We start from the raw sequence: 26,405 nt of genomic DNA, 5'->3' as shown, positions 1-26,405 counted from the left end.
TTTTTTTTGTGGATTTGAATGAGACTAAAACTCTTTTAGCTTTCACTCTGTCACAAAAATTCAAAACACAAGCCAGCTCTTTAGAAGACCATTCCTTTTCAGTGGTTTGCTGTAATCCAGATTTAAGGCATCATGTGTTGGACACAGTCACAAGTCACTCATAAAAACCTTCTGTTTAGCTGTTAAGAATTACGTATCTAGATATAATCTTAAAATAATCATCCGAGGTAAAGACTTTCCAAATCACCATGGGTAATTGAAAAATACGATAGAAGCAGTTTTATTTTTCTCTAGTCCCCGTTTTTTGTGGCAGGATGAGGGGAGTGTGTAAAGTAAGGCAGGCAAATTTCCCCCCGATCAAACCTTGATTTGGATTATTTCATTTAAGGGAATCTTCATCTTCTGCAGCCTCAGTCCAGGTTTTTTATTGTAACTGGACTCTGATGAGTCCAGTTACAATAAACTCATTTGTTAGGCAAGAATGCAAGACACAGACACTTGTAGCACTGTATTGTTTCATCAAAACTATTATTACATTTCATGGTTCTTTACGACAGACTCAGAGTAAGCAACTATTCAAAGTTAGCTAGCAGACCAGCAAGGTTCTTTGGGCAGCTTGTAGGAGGCCCTGGTGAGCAGGATGCACTGCATCCTGATGGCTGTTTCAAAATCTGAACAGCAGTCATTTAAATCCTTACTCAAATGCTGGTAAACATATTCCTTCATTTTGGCATTAAAGCAGTCAATTGTCCTTTTATTTTTAATACTAAATTATACGTTGCCATGCAGTCAGGAAAATAAAGCAAAAAAACCCAAAACCAACAAACAAACAAACCCACAAAACAGAAAAAGCCAATCAACCAACCAAAACCCCCCAAAACCAAACCAAACCAAAAAACACCCCCAAAAGCCCCACTGTGATTCTGTAAACCCCCTTAAGACCTATATTTCCAGCTGGATAACAAATCCCTTGCAATGAGTTGTTTTTAACCCCTTAACCATCAAACAATATTAGAAATAAAAAGTCTAAACCAGCAGCTTACTAATGGATTTATTCTTTTTAAATCTATCTCTGTTAAAGGAGTTATATAATTTCTTCTGAATACAAGATGTTTTAATTGACATTTCCCAGCATCAGTTTAGATCTCCTGCAAAGCTGGAATATACAAGCTGAATTATTGAAACATCTGAGTGCAGTGCAATTTAAGTATTCAGCTCCCCTTGTCCTGCAGAAAGAAGCAATAAAGCATCTTTAGCAGCAGCAAGCTCAGGCTGAGCAGCCAAAGGGACAAAGTTCTGGTGACAGTTTTTACTAAATCAGTTTGAGATTTTTATTTTTTAATATGGCACAGCATTTGTTGAACAGATGAAGTTACAGAAAGACACTTTGCCATTAGACAGCTACAGAACCTGTGAGGAATGATTCTCAGCAGGCTTTGAACTTCTAATGTCAACTAGACCACAAGACTGAGTCACAGAGGACAGAATTAACAGCCACACTGACGTTCATTTGGTATGAAGAGTTGCTTCTTTTTAATGCCATTAAGTAACAGGTACTACAGTTTTATATAACAGTGTAACATCAATAACTTTCTACATTTCCAGTTTGAAACAAATACTTAAATTCATGATTTTTTTTAATTTTTAAAAACATTTTTGCATTACAGAAAGTGCAAGAGAAGTTTGTATACAAGACTAATTGCATGACTGGCTGAATTGGGTACTAAGGCGGTATTCAAGTTGACTTTCTTAGCTCTCCAGTTTAGCAATGGCTTAGGCATTTGATTGAACAATAACATTTCAAGTTTATACTTAACAATAACAGAAAAACTTCTGACACATCAGTCATCACCACTGGCCAAGAATGTAGATGTCACAGGCAGCTGTAACTGGTTCCAAAACTTGTTAGTAAAGAGGCTCTTGAGAAAAGGCAAGTTTTCCAAGAGATTTTTTTTTTTTACCTCACGTTAATGGCACAGAGGTGATGCATCTGTTCACCAGGAGCCTGGGCATGGAGTGAAGGCTTTTTGGTGTTTTTTGTTTCCTAGCATGCTGGAAACATACCCCAGTACACAAAATGACAAATCAAACTGAGCACATCAGGGATTCACAGAGATATAAGCAAGAACCCAACCTGCTTGTTTTATTGTTTTGCCAAGCCACCTTAACAGGAAAATAATCCTAGTAGTTTTCCTTCCCTGAAAACTGCCATATTAGCACCAAGACAACAGTTAGTGTCCACAGCTACCTAAATGTTCTGCAAGAAGGTTTTCAGCTTACAGTGTAGGCCTCTACTACTCAGGGCTTCAGCAGCGCTGTTAGAGACTCCGCAGTCCCTTAATGACAAATTTTTGGTGGAATGATGCTTTTACTTTTAGTTAAATAGACAAATATTAGATTATTTTCTTCTACACGTAGTTACATTTTCATGGTTAGGAGATCAAGTCACCTGTCCAGTCACCAATTAGAATTCCATAGCATCCACTTTACAACTGGCTGCTGCTGTCATTGTGGGCAACTGACCTAGTTGTTTAAGGTGTGGAGTTTCAGCTACTAATTCTACACCCTTATACAAAGACAACATCTCTCCCCTAGGTACATTAAGTTCCTCTATTTTGGGACAGTAAGTGCTATGTAAAGGGAAGTGGTACAAGACACATAACTCAGTGCTGCCAACCTCTCTGTAGAGGAGTGCAAAGAACTAAAGTAAAGGTAACATCCACCAATTTGAATTTGGGTTTTCAGCGTGAGTCAATATCCCCATTTGCTTTGCCCTGAATTATCGTCTTCACAGCATGTTCTTTGAGGGTCCATGCTTCAATCCACCTGGATATATTTTAAAATGCAGACATCACGAAACATCAGCAAGAATAGCAGACAGCAAAGTGAAACACAGAAAAATCATGTTGAGAAGAGGTCCAGTTATTCCATTTGTCCTTTTCTGGTTACACCTAGTATGATGGAATGGAATTAGTGTTAGGATGGTTATGAGTTTATTGCTTAAGCAGAGCCATTGAGAACAAAACTAAAGCAATAAATACCAACACTTGTCTTCTATCAGAAGCTAAACAGTATTTCAGGGGAAGACTAAAAGGTATGGCAAAAGATTTGCTGGATCAGTAGATCATGCTCTTCAGTCAATGGTATCAAATGTCAAATTACATTAGTTTCTAGAAACAAAAGCGCTTGTAACAGCTTTTGATGAAAAATCAAAGTACGAGTCTAGCAGCTTTATTCTAGTTTTATTCTAATTTACTCAGAGTTCAAAACTGCCATTGTTGAGGCGATTAAATTCCAGAAAGCTGTATGCTGTATAAAGGGCACTCTATGTTAACATTCCCCTACTGATATATGAAAGTATTAAAGTCAGCTCATCTGATTTCTGCAGTATGTATATAGTCATTAATTTTCCTCAAGGAAAGAAATCTAGATCTATTGGGGGCTTGGGATTTAAATCTGTGGAAGAATAAAGTCTTTATTTCTAAGAAATTGAAGCTGGCTAGGCTTAGAATGCAGCTTGTACAAGTCTGAAAGAAGTACTCTAGCAGAAGTTCCTCCAAGCACTGTTTACCATATTTCAGGGAGCATTATTGTGAAGTTACTGCAGTTTTTAGAAATGCCTTTATGAAACACTTCCTCAATAAATTTCAGAGGATGAAGTAGGTTAGCCTATTAGTGGAAGACTTACCTGATCTATGCAAATGGGTTGCCAAATTGATCATCAAAAGGACCAGAAGGTGGATTCTGAGATTCCTTCTAAGGAAAGAGAGATAAGCTGTTAGTGGATTTCCAGTTTTCACCAGATTTACACTGCAAGGTTCTATGAGCTATTTCCTGTTCAAACACCTGAAAAGAATACTTCATAGCTCCTGCTAAACACACATTTACTGTACTGCTTCAACAAAAGAAGGGGGCTTTAAGCCATGTTAGCTTTTATGCTGGTCCAAGGCAAGGACTTTTTTTCAGAAAACCATTTGCTACTGAAAAATCCTTTGCAACCAGTGGAGTTATGATGGGATATTTTCTAGTCAAATGCTAGAAGTCATAAGTCAGCACTCTGGGATTGGTCCAGAATTTTCACTGAGGGCTTCAAGTGCTCTGTCCCAAATAGAGTGATCTGGTGAAGCCACTTTCTCCCCTACAGAGTGCTGAACATGGAACCTCTTATTTGTTGAGATAGAGAGCTTCACAATCCACACGGCTCAGTCTGCTCTAAAGAGGGTTATATATAACCAAAGTGGAGCATTTCTGCAGGTACATTGTGATACTTTTTTGTTGAGTCTCCCAGTCCTACAGAACTTTGCACCATGGGAAACTGGTTGTGGTGCCAAGCCAAGTGGAATAATTCTTTGTTAACCTTTGTTAACCTTCTTGAAACAGATACCCTCTTCTAGATCACATATTGGCCTCAAAGATTCAAAAGTTTTTTGTTGTATGGCCTCTAGAGCCAGAACTAAACTAGTGCTCAAACATGGGCACCACAGTTATTAATGAGAAAAAAAGGGGTTTGATGGCTTTTTTTTGTGGTAGTGATATCATTTGGGCCTTTTGGTGTTAGGGCATTTGTTTGTAGTTTGTTTTGTTTCTTAGTTGTTTGTTTTGTTGGGTTTTTTTACTACTTACAGATGAGGCACTGAAAGGGTCTGTTTTATCTTGATTTTCAAACAGGCCTTCAGCTGGCAACGCACTTTGTCGTGGAACAGGCTTTGGTGGCTCTAAAAAAGAGAGACATAGTGCTATAATTACTTGACAGATTAAGCAACCACTCAGGTCTGCTTCTATAGCAAGACCACAGCTCATCTAATTAGAAACACGAAAAAAATTAACTGGAATTTTCTTAGAGTGACTTTGAGTCACAATATTAACTCCTGCTTGTCCCTCACAAAGCTTAAATCAGATGGAAATTCTATTGTAGTACAGACTTAGGTTTACCTCATTCTAGTCAAATAATTTAGGCACTAGGTGTCAGTGTTCAGCCATGCTGCTGCTAAGTCTTTGATTTCCTAGTTGAGCCTGCCCTTCAAAGTGCTATTTCAGTAACCATTAACTCCAAAATGTAACCAGTGATTTTGGAGACAGCTTGCTAGCTGCCATTTCATCATGAACTGTACTATCTTTAGAAATGCCTGCTTTGCTACTACAGTAACTGCTGGAGCACCTGAAAGGCTTTGCTGTTCTCCTCTCCTTGCTGGTACTGCCGGTGGCTTCGTCAGCTGGAAGTCTTTAAACATTTCCTTGACATCCTTCATTTCTTTATCTCCAAGTGGATCCAGAGCAATGAATGCATCACTCTCTTTCTTGGACAGCTCCTTCTGCAGTGTATTTCTGGGTGGGGGCTGAGGTGGGCTCGCCGTTGTTGACATGGAAGGCAGTGCTGAGGCTGTCTGAGCTGGGAGTGTTGACGATGTGAACATGCTGCTCTGGAATGGATTCACAGCACTAGTTGGCTGTGCCCAAGAACTCGGTGTAACTTGTGCTGGCTGTGACCAGAGACCAGAAGGCTGAGTGGGTGTGGGACCAAAAGATGAAGACTGGTTCCAGCCTGGCACTGCTTGAGTACCAAAGGCAAGTGGTTGAGCAAATCCTGGAGACTGAGCAGGCATCATTGACCCGTGAAAGACTGATGTGGTCTGAGTGAAGGAAGGTGTCTGTGGGGTCCATGGTGATGAAGTTACTGGCAAGCCACCTGGGGGGAGATTGTGTTACACAGCACTTCAGATATCTGAGGACCACAGCAGGAGTGTATCAATTCCATAAACGGCACCAGCAAAAGATTTTCATTTACTGTTTGCAAAAATCACTTGATTTGCACTAACAAATAAAATCATTTGGGGAAAAGGGGTGGCAGAAAGGGTTTAATTTTTCACTTGGCTGCACTTCAGTGCTGCAAGGACAAAATTGAGGCTGTTGTAAGGGAAGGATGAATATAGTTCTAGCCCAGAAGTGACAGGTGGATTTGCCATATAGTTTCTTCTGTTTAATGATTATTAAGACACTGTGCAACAATGTTACCCTGACCTCACAAGTTGTGCTTGGCTCACTGGAGCCTTGTGTACCTGAAGCAGGAATCTGCTGTCAAAGTCAAAAGAGTTAACTGCCTTAATCCTGATTCGGTTGAGGATGCAGAGTTTAGCATTTGCAGAACTTAATAGTTTAGGGCAAACAGCACATGGGTTAAAGGGTGTAGCACTACACACGACAAAGTAAAACTAGAATCCATGTTTTGGTGTTAGCAGGTATCTTGGAGTAGAACACAACATTTACTTTTGTAAACTAACCTAGATTAGCCAGTGGAGATGCTGTGGTAGAAGTTATTTTGAAGAGCTCCAGTGGGTTAGTCGGCAGAGCTCCTGCCTGCGCCCCTGAGCTCAGGCTCTCGGTAGATGGCACAAAGAAGTCTGAGCTGAACAAGTCATCCGATGCAGTCTGGAAAGAAAAAAAAACGTGAGATGCCATGGCAGAACACATGCTAGCACAATCAGGGCTCCCTAGTCCAGTGTTCAAATAAGACTTTTTCCATCTAAAGCAGAGGAGGGAGTTTTGATATATCATTTAGAGCATAGGAATTTCATAAAGAGTTTCACCCTCTTGTTCATGCCTGTGGAGATACATGGCATTAAATAGATAAAATATGTAGTAGTAACAAGTCAACAGCAGAAGAGCAGTACTTAAAATAGCTGAACTATTTGCTATAAGTGAACTTCCCTCTGCACCCTACCCCTTTAAACTACACTGCTTAGTCTGCAGAAACCCCTGTGGCTGTGGCAAGGCCAGGAGTTTTGCATAATTTGAGTACAAGACAAATGAAGCTGATCCAGGGCCACACTGCCTAATGAGGCAAGTCATTGAAATTTCCTTCAGTAGGCAAATACTGAGAAACCACGTGAGTTTTGGTAAGCTAGTACTAGTATCTTATTGTTATGAGACCCTAGGTTGATGGGCATACTGCTATCATGAAAGGTTATACTGCTATCATAACAGATTCTGGCATGATATCAAGTGTTAATATGCATAGCAGCATACTTACCAGACCTTTACAGGAGTATGGCAGCATTAAAGAAGAGAGTATAGAATTTAGTGACCATAGCTACTATGAAGCATTCATTCATAGATTTGAGAAGGTACTTTGGCTGCAGAGAGGTTAGTGTGAGCAGAGCAGACAGAAGCTGATATGTTGTGAAGCTAGGCAGCCAGTTATGCAGTAATAGGAAAGAAAAGCTTCCTTCACCCAGCTTCTCCAAATAAAATCATGCATATCACCATAAATTATTTGAACACTGTTCACCTTGATGGATCTCCTTCCTCTTCCTGGCTTGGTACTCTGTGGTGGCGGGCTAATTGTTATAGGCTCATGTGGCGTGAGTTGGATATTGCTTTCAGAATCCAGTTTTACTCCATTCTGCAGAGATGTTCCTTTGGAAGCACCTTCCAGAAACAGGTTTGCTGGGGCTTCAGGAAAGCCATTCCTTTCTCTCTCTGGTATCACATTGGGAATTCTTGCTGCGGGTGACTTACTCTCAAGTGGCCACTGGCATGTTAGTGCTTCTCGTTTGCCAGTTCTATTAGAAATCTGGTCAAACTGTTTATCAAAGTAGTCAATATCACCATTTGGATCACCATTACCCCCTGATGTCAAGGTAGTTGGACTTTTCTTCTGATCAGGTTTTAGAGAATCAAATGAAGGTGGTGCAGATTGGGCTGGCTGCGTGAAAGGATCATCACTGAAAGGGTCTGGATTAGGTGTAGGAAAGAAGCTGAGACTGGTAGAGAAAGAACTCTCAGGCAAGAAGGGTGTCTGTGCCTTTGGTTGTGGAAGAGAGGCTGTGATGCCATTCAAGAAGAGATCCTCTTTTGCAAAGGTTTGTTTGGTCTCAATTTCAGAATTAAAATCCACTAACAGAATCTCTTTAGCTTCCTATTTTTTCAGAGAGAAAAATGAAGTTAGTTATACATAGATTTCGCTGCACAGTGAAAAAGATCAAGGAAAATAGCTGCAAAAGAAGAGATCCTAGTATTCAAAACATTATACCAGTAAATACTCAAAATCACACAGGAAAGCACTGCTGTCTACAGCCAAATTACAGCTATTTGGCCCCTGAAACCCAATACTGAAACATCTGTTTTCAGATCCCATAGTTAAATATCAGATGCTTGTTCTTCAACTTAGTGACTGTAGAGTGACTAATTACACCTAGGCTGTGACTTGAGTCAAAGACCCTGCATGAGTTCTAGTCCTTAGTTCTGACAAGCTGTGAAATCACACTGCCTTAGTATGACTTCAAGTTGCAGTCTCAGCTTCAGAATAGCACTGAAGAGCTAGTGGAAGGTAACATGCTAATTCTCCTCCAAGCATGCAGGAGAAGGGTGTAAGACTTGATCACTGGCTGGGTTGACACAACTGCATTGTGCTGCTGGTGGCTTACAGTGCCAGATTTAGAATGATGGATTTTTGGTGTCACTGAGCCATGATAAGGCTTATGCACTCTTTTGTGCAATTAGGCCAAGTTTTGAGCTAGAGCTGCTGGAACGATGTTAGTAGAATTAAGAACTAGAATGACATCTAGTGGTTAAGTGGAAACTTTTATGGCCCTACTCCAGTAGTGATGATTGCTAGGCAGATGTCTCAGTAAAACCAGTACTTAGTACTAGGACTAAATCTGCTTTCAAAGAAAAAGCCAAGGCAAGTAAGCTCAACTCTACTTACTGTGGGACTGCTCATATCAGGGGGTGTTGACATATCCCCAAACAAGTCCATCTGGTCAACTCCCTTGAAACCAGAAATATTGAAAGTATTGGTATTTGTTAGAGCTCTCACAAGAAAAAGAATCAAGCATCATGCAGATTTACTGTAAAATCTGCAGTAAACACTAGAAACACTGCATTTCCTACACAATATGGGGACAGTCAGTTATGAACTCTTTGATGCCATCAACAAAAAGCTTTCAAATTTAACCTACCTGTTTCATTTTGTCAGCTTGATCAGCAGGCAGTCCTTCACCGTCATTCTGTAATAGATGGAAAACAGTGTCAGAAAGAATTGGAATTTCAAAATTTGCCTTAAGCAAAGAACTTGCGGGCTTTAAAAAGCAAGTGACAGGGAAGGGAAACACAAGAGAGAATACTACTCAGTATTAGATCCACAGACCCTTTTCACTTCCATTTTGATGTAATTGGGCATCTGACATTGCCTTCAAAATGCTAATAGCATAAAGTAAAAGTTAGATGTGGTGCAGCAGCATACCTAATCAACAGAGGCTGAGTGGAAGTGACCTACCTCAATCTTACTTACTTCTTCACTCTAAAGAAAAAAGAAGATTTTTAATACCTAAACATTATGTAGAATATCAAAAGTCTCTCACTTTGGAGGAGCTCACCAGACTTAGGCAGCCAGACAGCTGGCACAACTGCCAACCAATGGCTTCCAGTGTTTCTGGATTTAGGCAGAGCTTGGTGTTAAGTCTTACAAGAGCCCAAAATTCAGCCAAATTGAAACAAGCTTTATGCAGATTCATGAAGTTTCTATATTTTTACTCACCTTTTTCTTTTCTTCTTCTTCCTTCTTCTTCATATTATAAATTAGTTGGAAGAGGTCCTTAAGATCAGAAACCAAAGGCTCGGCCTGGAAAAGATTGTAGGCTTTAGGACATGTACTACTTATACTTGGACTTCTACTGCTGCAATCTGTGCAACAAGCCAAACTTCCCTAAATGCTGCAAGACTTAGGCTGAGAGAACAGGAAAAGCAAGAGTTTTAAGACCTGTTTAGTCTTCATACAAAATTCTGCTTATGCACAATCCAAGGGGAACGGAACACAACCAGTGTAGAACTGTTGCTAACTCCACAGAAGTGGCTGTACATGAATTTGTGCTGACCTGCTATGTTTTTGCTAAAAAGCTGATAGCAATACTTCTTAAGTGCATGGCAAGTCCTAGCACTGCAAAATATATCCAAGCCTTCTGGTAGTCTCTTGAGAGGAAGAACATTTTGCATTTGTCTATTGCTACCAACTCTAGCACTGAACATGGAGAAAGCTTCTCTATAAAATACTACTTTTATTTTAAACAGTGTACGAATAGCAAAAGTAAGATTATCGTCATCTCAAATGTGTAAAGCTTTAGAAACCAGCTTTAAATGGGATCTGTGACATGATGACAGTTAAATGTGAATTAATGTGAATTAGAAAGGCACAGCATGCCCTGCACATCCATTCACAAGAATGTTGTTGTTGAGATGGTGGTGAGTTCAGATACACTGCTTTGGAGCCCTTGTGTCAGGCATACAGCAGCTTGTCAGTGTCTACAGCGGAACACCTCCCCATCTTCTGCCACTACCACTGGCAGAAGCAGAGAATCCTTTGTACAGATCTCACTGCTGTCACCTGAGCACCATCCTCTCCTAATCAAGGGGTCTAGACATGCAGCTGTGGGAAGAGGCATTGCAAGAATCATCAGCTTTAACAAGGAGTACAGCTGCAGCAGGTTAGAGCTTCAGAAGTCCTTACTCACAAACAAATTACTTACTTCCTTACTTACAAATTTATGACAAAAACACACAGCAGCAAGTCAAGAGCTGTCTGAGGCCTGGCTGGGCTTAGAGGCTGGCAAGCAGCACCCCGTGGTGAAATGAAGGAATAGACTCCAAAGTACATACAAAAGGCTTTTGTGCTTAACCTACAATTCCACCGAAATCAGCACAATTATTGGTCAAGAATGCTGACAAACTTATAAAAAGACTTAAAAAAAGGCCTTATAGCTGTTACTGGAGTACTAACGTGCTCCAACAAGGAGCTCCTCAGTGGAGAACCTGTTGTGGCTCCAAAGCTGCCAACAGGTTCCCCAGGAGGGCAGGCAGGAATGAGTAAAAAATTTCTAGCTTTGAAGTTTGAGCTCATCAAGTCATTATAGTGATTATTATAAAATCATTATAAAGACAAGCTGATAAATAAAAAAACCCTAAATTCAGGTCGTTTATGAAGCTGCTTAATTCTTAGTATTTTTAAGTAGTTTTTCCTAGAATCCAGTATTGAGATTCCCCTCAGAGAGACTAACCTTGCACACAGGATTTCTGCATGTGAGGACCTTATCACAGAAGGATCAGAATCCCTCCCAGTAAGTTAGCATTAGGAGGTCCTAGGAGGACCAGAACTGTGATTTACAGGCCCCAGAATCATTGTAGGAATTGTATTCAAGTGATTTCCCTGCCGCACAAGCCAAAGCATCATGTGAAGTAGACTAACGTAGTTCTATATTTCTGTTAATTCAGAATGAAGCTCTGGCTATTTTACTTAAGAATTAGTACTTTCACAGTGGGAAGCCTGTGCTAATGGCTCTGTTCATCTCACTAATGACTTTCATAGACAAGTTAAGCATTGTTAATCATAGTAACCAAGACTTGAGTGATTTTATTCTGGACTACAAAGAAACAGTAAAAGGCAGAAGCCAGTGGTGACACAGTCAATTCCTATTGTTTTTCTTTCAACAAAATCTATCCATGCATGCTGGTATTCCCCAAAGGAATTTTGTAGGATTACCAGCAAAACATTAGACCCTTATCACATGTTAAATGTTTACACAACAGCATTATCCATAGCACGTGAAAGAAAATGTCTGATTCATACCTGTTGGGCTGTTTTTATGGCAAAAAATTGGTGCTGGCCTTCTCCTCCACATATATAGCCAAAGGCACGATTGTCTGTCACATCCCGAGCAATAAAGGAGATTTTGTTTACTGGATGCTCATGCTCTATGACCTGGAATGGGGAAAAAACCCAAAAAGTAATCCTTTGAATTTCTGAAAATATAATAGCTGCTATTCTCTGTAGTTAGAATGACTGTTGAAAATCTTCAGTCCAAACCTCAGATTCATCAGCCTTTGATTAATCACAATAGGATGCAGCTGTCTTTCTGACAGGACTCTTCATCATTACAAACATTTCACTAGCCAGTTTTTATATGTGGAAATGAGGTATAGTACCCAATTAAGAATCTATTCATATTGGTCTAACTTCTAGGTGCCTCACTAGCTTTGAGAATCACATTAAGAAAATAAGTTTCATCTTACCCCAGTTTTTTCATCTATTATCTTGATACCAGAGAGGGAGATGTTTACCCAGATCTTCTGTTTGTGTTGACCCTGGGAACGGGCTGCTGCTGCCATTCCCTAAACAGAATGAAAGCCAAAGTATTGATAAGACTTCTGTTGGTTGAGCTTTAACTTGTTCTTTGTAACACATGAATGCTGAGGTGTAAAGTGATACCACAGATCTAGATGGTTACCCCAGTAAATATTTTAGAGCTTTAAAACAGATTTTTGTCCACAAAATTGCTGCAGTAGTAGCATCTTCACCTGCTTTTCCAGTCTGATTATGTGAGTGTTCTGCACTACAGAAGCAATGGTCTTTGTTGCTGCAGGGATTAATTTATTTTTTAATTTGTCTGTATCTCTGTGTCACCATTGACACAGGATGCCAGCTTGTGCTTTGAGGTCAGTGTTAAATTTCATGGCAGTCTCCCCTTCCCCTCCAAAACCCGAGCTCATAATTTGTCATGAGATCCATACTGCCATCATTCATATTGGATGCCTACAGACCCAAAAGAATGTTCCCAGACTTTCAGAGAAATGTCCTTGGAGCCAGAGGTTTCAGTACAGGCATCCATCTAGATGGTGCCGTTAGTAACTATGTGACCAATACACTGTATTTGAAATTTTGCCAAAGTGACTGATCTGATTTTTGAAGGCTAACCAGAGATTGTTCCTTACATGACAGATCAAGCCCTTACCTTCAGCTTCATCATTGAATCCTGACTCATTTTGTCTCCTCTTGCCTCAGGAACATCATCTATGCCAATCAGTTTAGCCTTGTATTTTACACCATCACCTTTGAATCTAGCCAAGAGAGATTCATCTGTTTTTTCTGGCCCTGGAGACAGAGAAAAGGTTTGGTGGGTTTGTTTTTTTTTGAGGTTATTTTTACATTTGGGTGGGTTGGGGTTTTTATTTGGTTTTTGTTTGGGTTTTTTTGGTGTTGTGGTTTTTTTTGTTGTTGTTGTTTGTTTGCCTTTTTCAAATGATAGAAACAGCTGTGTTGAGATTAGTGATCTTTAAAAAAATTATACACCATGTAAATATACACCAAGTACATGTTAGAACTGTCTCTTGAGCACAAGCTGACTAACAATCCGTGTGCACTGCAACACAGGTACTCCTTTAAGGCCACAGTACTCTTTCAGAATGTGGCCTCAGTTCAAAGAGTGGAGCTCAGTGTTTAATGTCTGGGGGCTTCAGAACAATTGTTCACCACATAAAAGGCTAAAATGTGGATGAGCAACAGTCAAGTAGATATAGGGCTAAGAAAAAACACCATGCAGAAATGGTACTTCCCATGGCCATACAGGGTGTTCAGTTAGACCCTTAGGTGTTATCCCCATGTTCTGATGTAAGCAGATCTCTTCTTGCTGTGCAAAAAGAGCCTCCCAGTTTGCATATTAGAACCTGATATCAGCACCATCATACAATGAGTCCTGGTTCTTTCGTTCTAAGCATTTGGGATTTTAGCTAATTTGTTATTTCTGCTGTTCCTGCTACTAGGAACTGCTTGCTTTCCTTCTCTGCAAGCTCAACATTGCTCAAGTATGTACCTAGGTATGTATTTTTATGAGATAATTATATTTACATTATCTGTCAAAAAATCTATTATCTGATATACAATAATTCTCATGGAATGAATTTTCTAGCTTCTCTGGAATAGAATTTGTATTCAATCGAATTTGTATTCAGAATTTGTATTTGTAATCTGCTTTCTGGAGGGGAGGGAGGAGTCAGGTTAAAGTCTGGGCTCTTGCTCACTTGTCAGTATCAGTAAATTACTTATTTAACAGTGGAACAGATAGCTTTAGAACTTAGGGCTAGAAAAAAGTTTTAAAATTAAACCCCTAACTTCTGTTTAAGTTTATTATGCCGGCATATTTACTCACTATTCTGGTCAGGTGGTAAACTCAGAGTTATCCAGCAATAGTGGGAGGGTGATATTAGTATAGGCAAATGCAAAAGATTAAGGACACAGACTAGAGGAGGTGTTCATGTGGTAAGCATTTCTTACCTTTCTTTTTTTCCTTCTTTGAAGATTGTGCCTTTGGTGGAGCCTGTTGTTCAGGCTGGCTGTTGGTAGCAGTAGTTTCAGCTTCAGTAGACATGATGGGACTGTGGCCAGTTATGTTCACTGTAGGCTTAAAAACCAGTAACAGTTAGAAGACAGAAATAATATTTTACCTTGAAGAAGAAATATTAGAGCTGTTAGTCGACCTCAGTTCCACTGCACGCTGATGCCTGACAAAGCCTGAAAGTGTAAGGAGTGGCAAGTCTGACTCAGACTACACAGAGCATGAAGTCATGGCCAGTAGGGCACACTGATCTTCATCAATGGGCTGTACTTGCACCATGTTTTAATCTGTCAATCTTTAGCTTTTTTTACGTTTTAAGAACCTCAGGTATTTTGGTCTATTCTTGTTCAGCACTGCCAGCAGCATCTCTAAAGAAGCATAGGAGAGAATGCAAGAAACATTTGCTAGGATCTGTTCCAAGCAACTATGAGGATGACATCAAAACACCCAGAAGACACCAGTAGATATTGTTCATGCTTTTATAACCAGCAAAAGTCAGAGGTTATACCACCCAAGAGTTAAAACCAAATAATTTCCCTCAGACTGCAGACAGACTGCTCCAGTAAAAACACCTCAAGCCAAACCCCCCACACGCTTGTCTTAACAGTAATCATGTAAACTTTAGATTTTAAAAAACCCTGCAAACTGACAAGAAACTATGGACTTTTAGGACTTACCTCTACACCATGTGACCCTTTTGCCTCTGAGACACAAATTAAAAAATAATTTACAGTCACCATGTTTTGTTCCAACACAGCTGAAGCATTCACTCTTACCCAACAGAGGTACTCAGAGCAGTTTTATGGAGTTATGAAGATCTAAACCAAGCCAGAAAGAATTGGATACCTACATCTGCTACCATTCTATCACTCTCCTGTCTGTTATGCAGATACTGCAATGGCTGCAGTTAGTCCCTTTAATTTTAGGATAATAAATTAAGTCAAGAAATTGTCTAGGTGATTAAATAATTGGGGTCCTTTTAAATTCACCCTACATCCAGGCAAGCTGGTCCAGATCAAGCCATCCCTTTTATCTAGCATTTGAGACACAATTTATATGTAGATACAAGTACTGAAGCACTGCATAACCCGTTGCATTAGAAGTTTGTAAGTCTCAATAGTCAATTCCTCATTTGCCTTAGTAACAGCTGATGCTTTACCCATTACTTGAAATGTACTTTCAGGGTTTTGCTCTCACTCCTGCCTTCCCTTCCTTCTCCAATTTACTGCTAACTGACTGACTCACCCAGCTTGCCACTAATTGAGGAATGGCTATGAATTCTTAACTGACTCTTATCTCAGGAATAACACAAATTCCTAGGTCCTAAAGAGAGAATTTCACCCTGAAAGCCTCCATTTCCATTTAACCAGGAGGAAGGCCTTTATGGAACCAGCTAATCTAAGCAAAATTAGACCTAGCTTCTTACCAGATGGTTTGTGAATTTCATTTAGCATTGGTCAAGTAAATCAACAGAGATAAGGGTGCTCAAATGTGAAAGAAATGTCAGCTATACCTGCTCTCCTCTGTAAGCAACTTATCTGGCCACAGTTGGGGAACATTTGATGCAAGGGAACAAAGGTGTTGCTGTGAAAGTTTCAAGTGGTTCTGAGTAGAAATACATGTTAGAGGAGGAGTTTGTTTAGCAAGCCATGGTTATTTAAGAAATGTTATCACTGAAAGAGTGGCTTGTGTGTCCATTCTGACAAAGGGTCAAGGGGACAACTATTAAGCCCACAGGGATTTTGCAGAATACTTGCAGCAGTGCTAAAACAGATTGTGCCTATTGAAATCCACATTTTAATCAGATAAAATAAAGTCAACTGAATTCTTCTTTCAAAGTAACTGAGCTAGTTTGCCTGATAGTATAGTTTTGGGTAGAGATAACTTTTAGACATAAGCATAAGGAATCCCTCCCTAGGTTTATCAAGTCCTTCAGAAATAAGGAAGGAGAGTAAAGGTTGGATCCTTAGTTAAACACCCACTCCTCTATGGAAGATTACTGTTGAGAGAATAGAAGGAAAACACCCAGAAGAGAGAAATAAGATGTGCTCTCAAGAAGCTGAGTTATAGCTTTAGGACTTCTGCTTAGCTCCATTTTGGAAAGAAGAAATAAGAACCTCAAGGCACTGAATCCTGCCTGTCAGTGATCCTTCTTCCTCTAATTAGCAGAGCTACACCCAGCTGTGATGCTATACAACTTGCATCACACGTTGAAGTAAAATTAAGAGGCAATAAAAAAGAAATAACTTAGGAAGGAAGGAGCAAATATGCACAAGCAAGACCTCACTTTGACAACTGTAAATTAGTCTATGTCTATATGTGCAGTAACCATCTTTGCATTCAAGGCATCTCTGATCATCACTGCCATCTGCCTCCATTGTATGGAAATCAGATCACAAATTTTTATAGAACATAGAAACTTTTTTTTGATAGCAAAAAACCCTCAGTGAAGGAAGATGGGCAGGGATACACACAAGTGTGGCTGAACCTTTGCAAACACCCTGACTTACTATGGGAAAGCTCATTGTTAGTGTTAGCAATGCAATTTTAGGTTAGTGAGGGCCTTCTGGCTAATTTACAGACCTACTCTCATATCTGAGATCTGCCAAAACTCATGTTTCCTGGTGAGATTTTGCAGTACATGATGGTCATTTATCATCCCTTCAGAGAACTTAGTGTATTTGAAAATCCCCTCAGAAACAACTGACTTAGTGAAACTAAGAACCGATGATAGACAAAGGCAACCTTAATACATGTTCATATTTTAAATAACTACTTCTTGATACCTGAGTTAAGCCACATGTCTAGCACTAAATTGTCTCCATCTTTATCTTAAATTTTTTCTGGGGTGGTAGGAAACATGTAGCTTGAGCTAGCATTAATCTATTCTGCTCACTATAAAAGAGCCTCAACCACAAGTAAATACAGTTTCTGGGCTTTAGACTCAAACTAAAGCTCAGCAAGGTCTTCATCACACTTAAGTGTTATCTTAGTGGAAAATGCTGATGTGCTTAACATGCAAGTAACTTAAATAAAGTTGAAATCTGCAATTTGTTTCTTGGGGGCTTCCTTTCTCAGTACTCAGTCCCTTAGAATTTCCTTACTCCAGCTGCATGTGGAGGGCAACAAGACAAATTGTTTTCTTACACTTTAAGTTTGAGGTCATCTCAAAAGAGTCAGCCAGCAAGTGTGGCAAGGTTAGAGATGAATGTGCTTGTGTGCAAGGGTGAAAGGACAGCTGAGCCTTCAGATATGCTGGCATAGTAAAGAAGATCATTACCCCAGCAACTATGTCAGCACTTGGCTTAAAGCAGTTTGAATCCCATCCATGTAGATGAGTCCACTGGTATCAGCACACCTTTTAACTACTCCCTAATCACTTGTATGGCCCATCTTCACTGCTGTGCTAAATGTGCTGTTTCAAAAAGCCAAAGAGTACAGAGTTACAGATGCTGCCACCTTGAGAAGTGCACAAAGCTCTGCCTGTATCACCACATACATATCATACACATTTTTCTCACCCACTTTTAAATTTACTCCAGACAGGGCTTGTAAAGAGACCACTAGCAGTATCTTTCTCCTTTCCTTCAGGGACTATCCTGTGGAGAGCAGATGGATCCTGATGACTCCTCAGACAAACACCATGTCAGACCCTCAACACACAGTCCTTGATGAACGATCTGCTATCAACTGTCTCAAGTCAGACTACTCTCCATTCAAAACTTGAACTTCATTTCTTCACAGTTACCTCAGGAAAGTCAGTCTCATAACTTCTGGTCTACTGCACTGTTGGTGTCTTCTCTGAACTCTCTGCAGAGAGGGCTGTCAGTAATGACAAGTCATCCCTGAAATACCTGTTTTTTAGCAAGACTTGGAAGAACATGCCGAACAATTTTCTTGACAAACATTTAGTTTCCTTTAGAGATATTTTTGTAGATATCTTTTATTTGAGAAAGGGCTGGCGACACGGTAGATGCCCTTAATGATTATGTGTTTGTCCTGTGCACAAGTGAATTGACAATCTTCATTATGGCTGTAATTTGTCATAGAATTAAGGACTGAAAAGAATTCCTCACCAACAGACAGGCTTTTCGCCCGTCAGCAGACAAATATAAATGTCTAAAGGTTGATGGGATATTATCTGAGAAGAGGATAGGGACATCCAAGAAGTCAGAGGTAGATAAGCTAAAGATCTGCTCAGCAGCCCAATACTTTGTCCTCTTCACAGCCTGTGCTCCTTCTTTGTCTCTACAAGTACATGATTCAGCTTAAAGAGTACTGCATGTAAATATTAACCTTGAATTAGAATCTGTAAGGCTGGAAGAGGACAAGAGAAGCTTTTAATGCCAAGTGAAATACAGTTAGGATGAGCTAGTAACAGGAAGCACAGCAACAGTTCAACTGCTGAACATGCTTCTGGGGCAGGTGGTTTCCTCCCCCACAGTTCTTCAAGGGTTACTCAGGCTCTTCTGGGTAGAAGGCTGTGCTAGTGAATTCAAGATTTTAGTTTTCAAGCTAAGAAAATAGACTAAAGGCTAAAGAGCAATTCACACGGTGACTAGCAAGAGTCAAAGTAGTAAAGCCAGATAGTCTGTTATCAGTAAGTCATCTTGACTGGCAGCCTTCTGCTCACATCAGAGTATAGCAGTGCATTTGGGTGAGCCCCTGTAGGGCTGACTGACATTTACATGTAACAACTCCCCATATGATTGTCACATTTTCTGCTTAGCTCCTGCTTCAATGGTAGTAGCCTTGAGAAGCCCTAGGCATGCATTAATAAATCAAAACCATAAATGTACTAATCAGACTTTTGCTTTTTAAACAGGATGACTCATGCTGAGGAGTCAAATAAAATATAATCTCAAATGTTTTCTTTCATTGCTAGAACACCTACTGCTCTGGTATCTGACAGTGTCTAAAGAGTTCAAGTAGAATAGACTTTCTGTAACATGACACAAGAGATTACAATGATTTAGATGGAACATTCCAGATGCCTGTTCTGATGCAAGCATTAACATTAGCCCGTTTTCTCTATTAAAACAATCAAACTATTCTGTTACGAACTGGCATATACAGCAGCTAATGTCCATGAGAAGTCTTACCCACAGGCAGGTTATATCTGATGTGCTCACACACATGACTAATACCTGCTTGAAGACAAGTAGTAGAGGAAAGTTCATAGACAGCTTGGGAACTATTCCCCTGCAGTTTTAGCCATGTCTGGAATGCAAGAGCAGTATTACTTGTCAGAAAGATGACTAAATACATACTTTTACACTGCAGAGTATAACCAAAGGTCCCATGGTTTGTCTTGTAAAAGATGAAAATTATATTAAACTACACTGCCTGGCAAGTGCAGCTAATTGCCATTCCCTCAAATCAGTAAGGCTTAGATTAATAATGCACACATCATTCAGTTCAAAAATCCTATGGAACTGTCCTGCTTAGGCTGTAGATTGGCAGAAATGTGATTTGTGTTCAAGAGATCATTTGCTTGATATTGTGACTTAGTTAAACCAAGCCCTTACCTGTTGGACCAAGTATTTCTAGAATAACAGGATTTTACTTTAGGGAACTTCCAATGTGCAACTTTCTTTTCAAGCCCTGTTTGATGTTTTGGCTTCTTACCCAAGAGGTGGATTGGTACTTTGGTGAGGTATTAAAGGCAGACTTATGCCAAGGGCTTCCTCTGTCAACACCAACTCCAGTTTGGAATAAACTTCAACATCACTTAACATATTGCAGGGTGTGGAGTATAGTCCAGCTGTGTTCATCATATACAACCAGTAATGAGAAACAGGGAGGGGTGACCTTCATCTGCTTAGTAGGATAGAAGTGCAGCATTAGACACCTCAGGGAAAAGTTCCCTCGTGCTGCTCCCTTCCCTAGTACCAGCTACAAAGCAGATAAAGATCTTAGTGCACTAATTAGCCATGTCAGCTACAGATGTTGGCATGTACCATGGCTGGTGCAGGATCACGCCTGTGAAACCACACAGAGAGCTCACCGTTCAGCCAACTTGCCAGCTGCTATTTCATCAGTTGAACAGAACAGTCTGTTCTCATCACATCAGTCTCCTGTGGACCTCTTGGTTTTCAGCAAGAACATAGAAATTCAAGTTCCTGAAAGTGTTTCATACACACTTGAATCACGGCCAAGAGAATATCACTAAGTTAGCAGCTGAAACTGAACAGGTCACAGTGTTCAAGTGGTGCAATCGGATTGGTACTTTTTTATCATTCTACTATGCTTTCAAGCACATGATTTCTGAACAGATAATTAGTTACTTGTCAACCCAGCTACAGCATTTGGTTCTATTTTGGATTTTTCTTTCAGTTGTCATGGAAATAAATATATCTTTTGCAGGAAGATTAAAGCAGAGGGCTCAAGAGAAGTAATGACTAGTTTAAATTAGCTGTACCTGATGAACACATGGAACAATACCAATTCATGAGTGAAAAGCATTTAATGAGCTCATGCTATCTGGTTCCCTGAAGACTTAATCACGATATGAAGGAAACTAGCACTGTCATAGTGTTTGATAGAACTATTTTTCAGCCAGAAATTTCAGTATCCAAAGGTAGGGGCCAGATATCCAGCTAGTCCACCTTAAATTATGAGTTGTTCCAGGAATAAGAGAGCATGCTGCAACAAGGCTTGATAGCAGCCTTTCCAATCTCATAGTTCATCAGCTATGAGATGAACTATGCATGGTGACCTAAACATTAATTTATTGAATTAAGAAATCCTTCACTTTTAGTACTAGAAATACCAACATCTGAATTCCAAACTCTTCTAGAAAAAAACTGAAAGGGCATACTGGAATACCTTTTTTGATAGAGAGCTATTACTTTGGAAACAGAGACTAATTAGATTAAATATTTAAATTATCCACAACAATTTTCTTCCTTTCAGCCCTCAAGAAAGACAGCATATTTTGCAACCTGCCAAGGGAGCACTCCTCTATACCTCTCTCTAGTTTCCAGTTCTGAAACCTCACAAATTAGGAGCACCTGAGCCAGAGCTCAGCTAGCTGCTGTAGTTATTGCTAAAGAAAGCAAAGCCTGCCCATGGGATGAGGAATCTCAAGCAATATGGCTGCAGTGCCTACAGCTCAACCTTCTACCAATATTCCTTGTCGAGATTCACTGGCTATGCCAAACGACATGGAAGCAAAGCAGTCATTCAAGGCAGCCAGTGTTTACTCAGATGCCACTGGGTTTGAACTGAACAGCAAATCAAACACTTCATTTCCAACTGAACTCCTAAAGCCCTCCTGCCTAGAAGGCCTGTTTCTGATCTTCTTCCTTGCTAGTATAGTGAAGGACTCTTGCCAACAATCATGCTTTTCACTCCTCCTTCTCAGAGCAGGAACTTGACACATATTGAAGCTGTTATCATAGGTTATGTCAGCTGCATACAGTTAACTGTCTGCTGCTGGCACAGTTATCCTTCTTTGCCGTTTGGGTATATGCAAGCTGTACTGAGAGAAATTGCATATGTTTTGCACAGCTTGCTCTTAAGTGTGTTCTCTAGTGGTTCACAAGTTCATCTGTATGATAAATAGGATTTTCCTGTAGTATTCTTGCATTCACACAGCCTAAACCCATGTAATCCTGGCCACATTGTTGAGTACGGCAGTGTGCTTACCCAGCCCAGTTATCCCATGAGCAGCCAAAAGCCTATCATTAAACATTCCTCTCAGCAGCAACTGAAGAGCACTCCACCTACCCCCCAGATACTGTGCCTCTCAATACACAAATTGTTGTAGCAGTTACTGCCACAGGAGTCACTCCATACTGCCTCTTGTAAGAGATGCAAATTATGTTCATTATGTATTCTGAGAAGACTGATGAAAATTCTGCTTGCAGAGCCTACTTGTTGTAGGCTCTTCTACAGCAGTTCCAGTCTTGTTAAGTATTATGAAGCATATTGCTTAATAAAAGTGTTACACTTGCCTCCAGGATTAGTTATTACCAAGGCCCCCAGCTCTCCCTTGTACAGGCAGCAAGAAAGGCAATGAATAACTACACAAGACTCAAATCTAAAAAGGTGATACAGAAAGATCTGTACCAGAGGTAAAAAAGGATTAACCAGGAATTTTAGAGTTCCACTACAGCTCTTCCTACCTTCAATAGGTATCCTACTAAACAGCTGATAGAGTTTCATAGATGACTGTTCCACAGTAAGTTTCCCTACCAGTAATTACAATTACACATATTAAAGGAAGTTTAGACTACAATTCATAAATCCAGACTATAAAGCAATCTTGATGAGGGTCTCTCTAATTTTCCATCTCTGTGATAGTCTTGACAGCATATTATAGGGATGCCCCTATGTCTCAGAAGCGTACAAGGAGAAGTGCCAGATCTAGAGTTTACCTTCCATCAACCAGGGCAGCCCTTGTTTGCAGACAAATCTGTGATTTGAGCTACTAAAAAACTAGTCCTTACTCATCAGTGACCTTTATCCCTTGCCTCAAAGCACAAATGACCACGTTCTCACAGGGCACAGAAGAGATCTGTAAGGTAGAAGAACAGGTTGTAATATTAAAATGGCATCCCAACTTCTTCTGCCCCCTCCTAAGAGGAAAGTGTAATCCATAGCATTTTAGCCATGGGGCTAAAATTGTTAGATGTGTGGCACATCAGCATCAAGATTTGAATAGATTTTGCTAGAGGCACAACTTCCTAGCTGACATTATCATGAAGCCTCCTGACTGTCAATGTGAAGGTCCACTACCCTGTCTCTTAGACCTACTTTTTCTGCTGAAGAGATAATCCTCGTCTTATTGCTTAAGGATGCAACATGAACTGACAGAACAGCAGGAAATTCAGCTCCAAGGCCAATAAGTTGTCCTTAAATGGCCCTGTAATATCTGAGCTTTTAGATTTAAGGGGACATGCACCAGCTATGAAGCTATATTCAAAACTTTTAAAATTAATTTTAAAATCACATAGGTAATTAGGGGCAAAGATCTACAGGGCATTTCAGCTGAGACATTCCACCCTCAAGCACTCCAGAGCATATGTAAGGCATAGTCTTTCAGATGAGGAGAGACTAGAATGGTCTATGTCTCCATCAGCCAGGACTGAGAAGACCTGGGAGGGAGAAGATGCTTTGTTCAGCACTCAACTGCCCAGCTTGTATAAACAAGATAATCCTGTTGAAACTGGTACCTCTTGTTTATTTACTAGGCCTGACACTGTGCTTCATCCAGCTTCTTTACAACCCTGAGACCCTTGAACCCAAGCACAGCCTCAAAATCAGGTTTCTAATGCTAGTTTTTCTTCTGAGTTACAATCCTCAGATAGCTTCTTTGATTTGATCTCTTTAACACAACCTCAAGTCGTTCTTCTGTGGAGCCCATGCTGAGGCAGTGAGTAGTGGCTTATCCCAGTTTGTGTTTCACAGCAGAAGCTCATTAAGACCTCTCAGCAGTCCCTGATCCCAGTGCTATCATCTTCATTCTAAACAATCCTTTTGTCTGCATGCAAGATCTGAAGTTTTTCACCAAAATCCTTGCAGGTTACAAGTTACCTTCACACTGCTTCAACACTTCATTTGAGAGAATCTAGCCAGCAAGCAGAATTTGCACCAGCCCTGTTTCCAATCAAGCTGGCTTTCTCTAGATGTGGAATTTATTGCTTTGTACAGGCAAATTCATGCTTCTGTAATGGTCACATATTGCTATCCTTGCAGAATAAATTGCACAAGCATTCCCAGGGTTAACCCAGCTGGTCACACAAATTTCCTATACGTGTGAGGTTTACTAGGAAAGGAGAGCATCGATAAGAGAGAAAAATCAGCAGGTTTGGCAACAATACCCAACAACTGTAGTATATTGGTGCTCTTTTACATCATATCTCAAGCTGTCGCTTTTCTAAATTGATTTCTGAGCATCCACATTGGATTCACCCTTCTTTGACATTAAGTACATTTATTTGCTTTCCCACAGAGACAAAAATCTACCCTTTCTGTACATTATAATCACCTGCTTGGAGTGTTTCTTTCCATATCTGCTTGAGAAATAGAGGTTTTGAGCAATAACAGGTACATCTATAGCAGCTACTGGTCTGCAAGTCTGCAGGTAGTGAAACAAGTAATCTCTTCTCAGTGATAAAATAGATTGTATAGAGATACTTAGCAGCATTGTAGGAGGCATATAGCAGATTAGACAATCACCTTTATCTTCACAAAAATTCACTCCATTTTATACTGAGCTTTCCTATGCACCAAATCATGGTGTTTTCTAGTTAAGTCTCTGTTCTGATGACTCACCTGACATTGATTTAGCACTCTCATCGTCCTCACTTTTGCTACCATTTGGTTGTCCTTCTTCCAAAACAAATCTAGTACTAATAAAAATTTGTACTTCAGAGGTGACCACATCCTCACACCATCCAGGGAATTTTGAAAAGCTGATTGTGCCTCAAGAAGCATTAAGCTGGATGCAACTGCAGTGATTCTTTGAACAGATGTGGTGGGTGACCCCACACAGAGTGCTCAACTGGAAAGATTAGAGATTAGCACTTGGAGAGTGCTCAGTTGGAAAGATTATTTTTGGATTACAATTGATGTATCCAGCCTCACTCACCTCCAGGAAGGTCCTAATGGAAGCTGACACAAAGCATTATAATTGCCTAGGAGGTCACTATCAGACACAATGTCATCCTTTCAGTTTAACATTGCTTGTCAAATCTTCACAGTAAACTAGAAGATCCACCTTCATAATTAATTTTCTCTAATTGAATCTGCATCTTTAATTTTGTGTATTTACAGAGTGTTACCTTCCTAGAGCATACCCATGGCCATTCTTTAGCATACAGTGTGCCTTCATGCTCTCAGATTTGTTTACTTTTGGGCAGCCTTGTTTATGAAAGTTACAAAAGATTTCTGAAGAAACAAATGTTCCCTTTTAAGGCAAGCTAGCTTAATTAGGAGACGATTTAAAAATTCCCAACTATCAAAATAATTAAATTATTAGCCTTACCACTGAATTTGAAGAAAGCATTTGAGTAACCAGTCTCAACATTTTTGAGGGGTAAAACCTCTTTACTGAGAAGTCCACCTGAGGAGATCTTGGCAGATGTTGGCCACACCTGCATTTGTCTTATTGCTTACTGCACTGGCACCATCAAGTGACACCATATAATGGACATTAGACTTGATACATCATCACCTGAGAAGCCAGTTTCTCTGTCACAGTAGAAGACTAATTCCAGAAAAATGTCAACAACTACAGCTCTCCCAGTTTACTCCAGAGTGAAGTAGCATGCAGAAATTCACCGGCAGGCAGAGGAGTGTTCCATCAAAAACAGCAAGGGCACTCCATCCAAACCCAGAACCCTACTCCTGCTTCACAGCATCCTAACATGTGCTCTCATTATCTCTGCTATTAGAGAGATCCTTTCATATTATAACTAATTGGCTATAAACCCCAGGAAATTTAGAGTTTACACAGTTAATCTATTTCATGGTTTCAACCCCATCCTCCCCACACACAAAACCAAAACCGCGCGTTTATATTGCTTCACTCCCGTGTTTCCCCCGGCCGCCCGCCCCGCCGGAGCCGGGAGCAGGATGCGGGCGGCTTCTCCCCCACCCCAGCCGGGACACGCTGCCCGCAGCCCGGCTCGGGCAGTGCCGAGAGCCCGGCGGGACGGGCCCCCCCGGCGCCGCCGCCTCCCGGCGCAGCGCGGCCCCCGCGGCTCCTCACCGCGGCTGCGGGAGCGGCGCGGAGCCGAGCCCCGGCCGGGCGCACACCGCCACCCACCCGCCAGCGCCCCGCCCGTGCCAGCGCCCACCCCGCAGGGGTACCCCGCGCCCCGCCACAGGCACCGAATGTCACGTCGTCGCAAAAAAAAAAAAAAAAAATCTCCCTTCCCCGGTGACAGCTCCTTCACCCCCTTCCCGGCTGTGCGAGAGCCGAGCCCAGCGCTCAAAGCCCCTTACAGGCTAGATCCGTGCCGCTCCGTGCATGATCCGATGACCGCAGCCGGTAGCCTGGCTAGGACCGGGGCCCCGGTTAAATATTCGGTTGCACTCTCGCCTTCAGATTAGTTAGCCACTCACAGCGAGCGATATGGTTTTAATCAGATGCTGGCAGCTGACGACTACCCAGGAATGCGCTGTGATGTTTTTGCTGCTTAGTCTTGGCTACTCCCCCTCAACGTGTCGGTGCTCACAAGTTTAACCCCTTGCGAGCCGCCTCTCCGGCCGCCGCTGCGGGGGTGGAGGGAGCTG

General features: G+C 40.8%; 1 protein-coding gene across 3 annotated transcripts; it reads right to left on the bottom strand.

Annotated features, from left to right (window-relative positions):
* Positions 1-1,034: 1,034 nt before the first annotated feature.
* DAB2 (DAB adaptor protein 2) lies at positions 1,035-26,338 on the bottom strand. 3 transcript variants are annotated; one of them, XM_030237326.2, is made up of 14 exons: positions 26,115-26,338; positions 14,099-14,218; positions 12,780-12,919; positions 12,061-12,159; positions 11,618-11,749; positions 9,536-9,619; positions 8,958-9,005; positions 8,705-8,767; positions 7,286-7,915; positions 6,279-6,426; positions 5,159-5,686; positions 4,624-4,715; positions 3,689-3,756; positions 1,035-2,951 (listed from the first exon to the last, which is right to left on the bottom strand). In XM_030237326.2, the coding sequence occupies exons 2-13, from the start codon at positions 14,190-14,192 to the stop codon at positions 3,694-3,696; spliced, it is 2,121 nt and encodes a 706-aa protein (XP_030093186.2). In that variant the 5' UTR covers positions 14,193-14,218; positions 26,115-26,338; the 3' UTR covers positions 1,035-2,951; positions 3,689-3,693. The 3 variants fall into 3 exon arrangements, with proteins under 3 accessions (XP_030093186.2, XP_030093185.2, XP_030093187.2); XM_030237325.2 differs by having other exon boundaries at positions 14,099-14,225; positions 26,115-26,337; XM_030237327.2 differs by having other exon boundaries at positions 3,689-3,753; positions 14,099-14,225; positions 26,115-26,337.
* Positions 26,339-26,405: the final 67 nt, after the last annotated feature.

The sequence above is a fragment of the Serinus canaria genome, chromosome Z (genome assembly GCF_022539315.1).
Source record: "Serinus canaria isolate serCan28SL12 chromosome Z, serCan2020, whole genome shotgun sequence".
Classification (NCBI taxonomy): Eukaryota; Metazoa; Chordata; class Aves; order Passeriformes; family Fringillidae; genus Serinus; species Serinus canaria.
Note: the sequence above shows the minus strand (reverse complement) of the source record. Positions and strands in the feature narration are given on the sequence as shown.